At 48.4% G+C, this 7,500-nt stretch overlaps 1 protein-coding gene across 1 annotated transcript in view; it reads left to right on the top strand.

The window, feature by feature from the left end:
• Positions 1–7,500, top strand: part of Ldlrad3 (low density lipoprotein receptor class A domain containing 3) — a 235,478-nt gene that overhangs the window by 67,477 nt on the left and 160,501 nt on the right. The window contains exon 2 of the mRNA XM_021192844.1: positions 6,058–6,204. Coding sequence (XP_021048503.1) covers positions 6,058–6,204 — 147 coding nt within the window. The remainder of the gene's footprint in view (positions 1–6,057; positions 6,205–7,500) is intronic.

The following is a 7,500-nucleotide window of genomic DNA, read 5'->3' as shown; positions in this document are numbered from 1 at the left end:
TCTGAGATCTGCAAGCATGAATGCTAAGCTGCGCATGTGCTGCGCAGACGAGTTTGTGCCTCTTGTTCCGTTCAGCGGTGCCCACAGATCTAGGCTGTTGGGAAGGGAAGCTCAGCAATCAGAAAGTAGAGCCTGCTGATTGTTTGCAGATGTCCATTCAGACCCGACCATGATGGGTGCTGCTAGGGAGGGAGGCGCAGTGGAGAGCAGGGAGAAGTGCCAAAGGACACCAGCTGTCAGGATGAAATTCCCATTTCTCAGCTGGAAACGTCTGTGTCACTGGCTGAATCTTCTGGATGATTGCAGTGGAGCATAGCCCGGCCGGCCAGAGTTTCTAGTTGTTCCGGTTTTGTTCCCCACATCAAATAAGAGTTGCGGGCCAGGGGCTCTGGAAGAAGCTTTGGCAACAGGCTGCTGTCTTCTGCCTGACAAGGAAGGGCTTGGCTTTTACTTTTCCATTCGTGCACAGATGGTACAGTTATTTTCAGTTAAGTGGTGTTCTGCAGGGGAAACATGCAACTCCTTTTGATTCTTTGGCTTAATGAAAAAAAGAGAGGAGAGGAGAAGGAAGCCAACTTTGTGCTAATGCTGGTCATGTTTTTATTTAAATATATTCCAAGACACAGAGGTGGGAGAAATATTGCTGCCATTACATTGCCCGGCTGTTGGGCTGAAAAGGTGTCTAACCTTTCAAGTGACAGGATAGTGATCTACTTGTTCAGGTCCAGGTTCCCTGGATCACTTAGTTTAACTATGTATGCACAGTCCCATCCATGTGCTAGAGAAGTGGGATAAGGATGATGGGGCGGTTCAGGGATGGTGGTTAAGGTACTAATGCCATGCCTGGTCTACTTGTTAGAGTTGTCAGTGATACTTATGGGAGAGCTGGGAATGGTAGATGCCTGGGGTACAGAGCTGAGGACAGAGCCTGTGCCTTTGGGTGTGGGGTGTGTGTGTGTGTGTGTGTGTGTGTGTGTAGGGGAACATTCTGCCTAGCTGGAATATTCCCTAAGAGGCAACCACTAACATGGGCTGGGATTAAGGGAAACACAGGATGAGATCAGAGGGATTAATAGAAGGACCAGCCTCAGGCTGGGTGCCTGGGACAGGTTCTCAGGTTTGATGACTTATGCTGGGGTCAAAGACTGAGCAGGAGCAGGAGAGTGTATTGGATAAGATTTCCAGTACAATTGTGTGGCCTCAACATCAGAGATTGCTTGTCTCACCGTCAGAGAGACCTGAGATCAAGCTGTCAGCTGGATTGGTTCCTTTCAGCCCCCACCCCCCGATTTACTAATGGCTCCCTGTGTCTTCATGTTGTTTCTCCTGTGTGTGTGTGTGTGTGTGTGTGTGTGTGTGTGTGTGCGCGCGCCCTAATTTTCTTTTCCTGTGAGGATACCAGTTCATGTTGAATTAGGGCCTACTCTAATGCCTCATTTTAATGTATTACCTCTCTAAAGACAAATGTGCTCCCATTACGAGATTCTAACAGTTAGGCCTACAACATAAAGCTTTGGAGGGATCCAATGCAGCCCCAAACACCAGGGAGAAGATGGGCTGGAGACTCTGCTGGGTCAGCCTGCCCCAGGCTTAGAAGTCTGGGGACAGGAATGACATTCGTGTGATTAAGACACTGGTTTTAAAGGAGGACGGTGCTGGGGCTTCAGAGCCAGGGTCATGCCTCTGAAGAGAGAGCTCTCTACACCAGGAGGTAAGAATTCAGAGTTCCTGAAGGGCCTAGAGACACCATCAGCTGCACTGAAAACGCTCACTGTGTGAGAAGAGAAGGGACTGGAGGGAGTGAGAACTGCTAAGTAGCAGGGATTTCACTGCCTCAGCACTGTTGACATGTCAAGCCAGATGGTTCGATGCTGTGGTGTCTCAGTGAGTGGCAGATTAGGAGAAATATAGCATAGTACATCGAAAAGTCAGAGCTGCACTTCCCCCGCCTGCCGAAACCCTTCCATGCAAAGTCACATCACATCCCTGGCCTCTACATGTTAAATGGCAGTAGCACCTTACCCCTAGTCAATGCAAGAAAATGTCTCTAGGCCCTGACTTATATTCCCACACAGTTCTTCACTGTATAGACTGCTGGTTGAAAAGGGAGCCAGAGATAACCCATGGGACCCACTAGGCCAGAGAGGCAGCTGGGCTGGCCTTGAGGGGGATTAGAAAGACAAGAGTCTACAGGCGGATCTTCTCTTGCTTTGGTTTCTTCTTAGGCGCTTATATTTGATGACATCACTTTCCTGAGGCACTGGGTGGGGTGCCCCTTGTGTGCTTAAGGGGACTTAGAAGAGCACAGAGCATGTGCCTGTTGTAGTCACTAGGCAGGGATAAGTAGTCTCTGAACCTACACAGTCACTCATCAAGTCCATATGTTGCCAGCCTTATTGATGCTCTGAGCACTCTTTGGAATCTAATCTGACCAATTTTCTGGTTCCAGAAATCTGTTTATCAGAACAAGATTTCACAGTTGTAGTGACTTCTCCAGGGGGGGTTGTCTTCGAGGAGTTAGCTCTACAAAAGAGAGTCTAAGTGGTTTCCAAACAAACCCGAGCGAGCGATAGCTCTGCATTCTGCAGCCCGGAGGAATTTCCCGCCGGCTGGTGACTCTCTGAGCAGTTCTCCAACAGCTGGAGTGCGTATAGGGGGTAGAGGGCAGGGGTGTGGAGGTTCAGGGCTGCACGTAGTGTCTGGCTAGAGTCCAGCATATGACTGCTGTCTGGATACCTCTCCATGGGCGTGCAGATCAGAAAGTTAGTGCTCACTCTCAGGATTAGTGACTTGTGGGGGTGCCTTCAGGGGAAGTCCTCTGTGCTCAACAGAATGGAGCATCCTCATGGATTGGGTGCAAGGGTGGGAGAAATGGTAGCCCAGTGGGTTTGCAGCTCCTGCAGGTCAGAGTGGCACATCCTCTATTTCTGATCCTTCTGGGCTGTGCCTCCCCACATCAGGTCCTTGGTGCTGTTCCCTTGATCTGCAGTCCTTTCCTTTGTGTCAGTCTCCACTGGAAATGCCACTTCTCTTTTGGACTCTTTCTTGGTTCGTGTTGAATTGTAAATAAGAAACAGCAGGGAGCCCGTCAGTGTCAGTGTGTGTGCCTGTGAGTGTTTGTATTCTGGGGCCTGTGTAAGTGCGTGAGTATGTGTGTGTTTGTGTGTGTATGGGAATCTGTTTGCATGTGTGTTCATAAATGTCTGAGTGAAGGCCAAAGCCAAGAACACTCCTTGCTGATGCTTCTCAAGTTCTGTGCATTTGGTTTTTGGGACAGGGTTTCTCATTGGCCTGGAATTTGCCAAGTAGGCTTGGTTGGCTTGTCAGGATCTACCTTAGAATTATGTACACCAGTCACTGCCAATCAAATATATGTGAATATCTATTTATATATGTGAATATATATATGAATATATATGTGAATATATATATATATATATATATATATATATATATATATATATATATGATTCTGGGGATCAAATTCAGGTCCTTATGGAAAATACGTTACCAACTGAACCAGCTCCCCATTCACTGGCTTTAAGTTAAGAAAATGTCATGGTTAGGAAGATTCTTCTGGCCAGAGGACAGATTAAGACTTGGAGGAATCAACTGTGAGGCAGGAGGCTGGGTTGGAAGTTGTAGCTAGCGGTGATCCCCATGGGGTGGTGGCCGCTTGGACTGGAATCCTAGCTGCGGTGATAGGGGTAGGGGTTGGCTGCGTGCAGGGCTGATAGAGTGAGCCAGGGATAAGGCATGTGATGGCTCCAGGCTGAGAGGAAGCTTTTGTTGTAGCTTCCCTTTGGAGTGGACTGTGAAATCTCCTTTCTAAAAGGCAGCATGTCTGTTTGCTGCTAACTGTGTATCAGGTAGCAGATGCTCTCCAAGGGGCTATCCACAGCACAAGGGCTTGTTTGGAACTGTTAAGCCATGGCCCTGACCATTCCCACTGGTCCTTGCTTGCTTGCTCCAGTTATAAAAGTATTTTTTATATCACTTCAAAAGTAGCTGTACCACTGGGTGATGGTGGTGGACATCTTTAATCCCAGCACTTGGGAGGCAGAGGCAGGTAGAACTTCAGGTTCAAGGACAACCTGGCCTACTTAGTGACTTCTGGACCAGCCAGGGATGGACCCTGTCTCCAAAAACAAAAGCAAACAAACACCAGCCAGCCAGCTAGCCAACGACCAACCAACTAACCAACCAACTAACCAACCAACCAAAAACTCCACGCTTCTCTGTGAATGGAGAAGCTGGGCAACACTCCTCAGAGGAAGGCAACAGAGGAGTCTGATGCTAGCAGATCAACAGCAATTTAATTCAAAATTAATAGGCGATCCAGAGCCATGAAGGGTATTCTAGACATTACATACATACATACATACATACACACACACATACATACACACACATACATACACACATACATACATACACACATACATACATACACACATACAAACATACATACATACATACACACACATATACATACATACATACATACATACACACATTCATACACACATACATACATACACACATACATACATACATACATACATACAAACATACATACATACATACACACACATACATACATACATACATACATACATACATACATACATACACACATTCATACAAGCCGAGCCGAGCGCTATGAGGGATGCATGGAGGGACAGGAGCACTAATCTGGAGCTATTTCCTTAGGCAGAGCTTGTGAAAGATCGTGAGTCCTGCTAGCTTGTTAGCCCTAGGCAGTTCCAGAAGGCCGTGCTCTCACCACGGTGTCAGCAAAGCATCTATGTCAGTTTCCAGCCCTGGAGGAGGGAGCCCTAGCTTTGTCTTTTCGTCATAGCTCAAGGGTCTGGTCAGAAATGCCCAATAAATGTTTGCTGAATGGCTCAAGGGGGGGTCAGAGCTGCCGTGTGATGGGCGACTGGCCTTTTTCTCCTTTTCCTCAAAGATTATCTACTTCTTGCTGGCTACTTATCTCCCAGCCTTCGGTTACACTGGCTCAGCGCTATCTGACCCATCCATCAGCTCTTGGCTCCCTGGAGGTTCAAGGTGGATGAGTTCTGCTGCACCCTCCCTTACCTGCTATCATTAGGTCTGTTTAATTTCCTGCCTTAGGGCAGCGCTGGGTAGGGCCCTTGACTTTTTATGATTGTTCAGTGGACTTGAACCTGAACCTGAACCTGAACCTTGGGACCTCCGGTAACTCTCGAATAGTGTAGAGTCTCCTGGGGGTTAGCAGGCCCGAGGACAGGCGTCGTCTTGGCTTTTTCTGCCTGCACAATGTCAGGCAGATTGATTTGTAGATCGAGGTATCCTAATTCTTTGAGGGAAATGATTTGATATTCTTGCCCAATTGGTCCCACTTCAAGGACTCTCTGCTTGCAGGGGTTATGAGTCTGAGTCCTGGGATATTTGAGGTCCAGTACATATTCCTATCTGCAACTTTAATTTTTGTCTGTTGCTACTGGCTAGGAAAGAACATTTGGGTTTTCGCACCAATTTGTATTTGTGTGTGTGTGTGTGTGTGTGTGTGTGAGAGAGAGAGAGAGAGAGAGAGAGAGAGAGAGAGAGAGAGAGAGAGAGAGAGAGAGAGAGAGAGAGAGAGAGAGAGAGAGAGAGAAAGAGAGAGAATGCATACATGCAGATATTCGACTCCCGGAGAGAGAGTCACAGGCAGTTGTGAGCTGCCAGATTTGGGCACTAGAAACTGAACTCTGGACCCCTGGAAAAGCCACAAGTGCTCTTATAATCGAGCCATATCTTCAACCCCTTTCTCGCAGATCTTCGTAAGAGAGATGAGCACCTGTTTGTGATATGCTTCTTTGGTATTGCTCCAGCTAGTGCCTTCAACATCTCTGCATTGAGGCGGGCTGAGGTATAAGTACATCGCATAGGTGAAGAAGCAGACCTAGAGAAGCAAAGCTAGCTGGTGGAGGTTTCCCCTGGGCGGACCGTCAGTCTTTGCAGCTAGCCCAGGTCTCAGCCCCTGACCGTGATCACTATACTTGCCTTCTGACTCTCTGTTTTCTCTCACAGACAGCCAGCTGCTCCCTGGGAACAACTTCACCACCGAGTGTAACATCCCAGGTAACTTCATGTGCAGCAATGGGCGGTGCATCCCAGGCGCCTGGCAGTGTGATGGGCTGCCTGACTGCTTCGACAAGAGTGACGAGAAGGAATGCCGTGAGTGGCTGCCCGTGGTTGTGGGTGGGGTTGGATAAGGGTGGAATTCCAGGTCAAGAACAGAAGGCCCAGTCTGGCTTGGACCTTGCTCCCTGTTTGCTGTGAGCTACTGGGCCAGCTGCCCCTCTCTCTTGGAGCAGTGTGGACCGTGCAGAAGTGTAGTATGGTAGAGGAGCCCATGCTTGGATGAGCAGACGTGACTCCCAGTAAGCCCTACGGATGCCTTTCCTGGATGCTACTCTCCCCTTTAGAATCCCAGGCATTATATTCTGTGGTGCCTTTCAGTCAGCATGGACCGTGTCTGGCTGCCTTGGTCCAGGGCTGCAGACTTACATGTGACTGTGTGGTAGCGTTCTCCTGATGATTCTGTAAGACCTAGTATTCTATACGGGGTGGATATTATGTCCCTGTGCTGCCTTCCCTCCTTTGCTTGGTAGATAGGCACAGTCTGGATCTTCACTGGATCATCCCTTTTCGGAGAGCACCAGCATGGTATGGACTCTGTGGTCCTCTCTACCCCGTCTCCTTCTTCAGCCTCTTGTCCATTTTGTGCTCTGAAACAAGCTTAAGATCTGGGCTGAGAATAATGCACAGGAGTGGAGGGGCCAGGCTGTCCAGTGAAAATCCTCCCTGCCCTGAGGAGTCCTTCTGCTTTCCCTGAGCTGGCCTCTGCACAGTGAGCTTGGCTCTAGGTCACCTCCCTGGCATCCTGGCAGGTCGGCAGCTTTGGGAGGTATGGCCCTGGCTCATTAGATGAGCAACTGCTATGGAACCACACATCTTAGCTCCGTCCTAGGCTTTGGCAGCCAGGCCAGGTGGCATTTCTGTCGAGAGGACTCTGTTCTGACTCTCAGTTAGCTGTGGCTCTGGGAGGCAGCTGGGGGCAAGGTACGGGAGGGTAGGAACTTGAACTTTTGTCAGAACCTTTCTTGGGCTTGGGGTTCTGTTTGTTGATGCACAAGAGGGAGCACTGGGTTTGGAGCTACCCATGGCAGCTAGATACTCCCTCCCTAATGGTGTACCTCCCTAATGAAGATGTACTTCCCATTCTGAGGCTGACCCCTCATCTGCGTGGGATGCGGTAGCCCCATGCCTACTTCTGCTCTTGAGAGAAGGTTTGGGGAGGAGAAACTGGGGAGACTTGGAGGCTGTGTTCAATTTTGTTCTGTGTGGTTTTTCTCATTACCTTGTTAGACCTCAAATCTTTTTTTATTATTATTATTTTCCCTTACCTTTTTCTTTTTTCTTTTCTTTTCTTTTCTTTTTTTTTTTTTTTTTTTTTTTTTTTTTTTTTTT

Source organism: Mus pahari, chromosome 3 (assembly GCF_900095145.1).
Source record: "Mus pahari chromosome 3, PAHARI_EIJ_v1.1, whole genome shotgun sequence".
Taxonomy (NCBI): domain Eukaryota; kingdom Metazoa; phylum Chordata; class Mammalia; order Rodentia; family Muridae; genus Mus; species Mus pahari.
The sequence above is the reverse complement of the archived record's forward strand: the minus strand, read 5'-3'. Positions and strand labels throughout refer to the sequence as shown.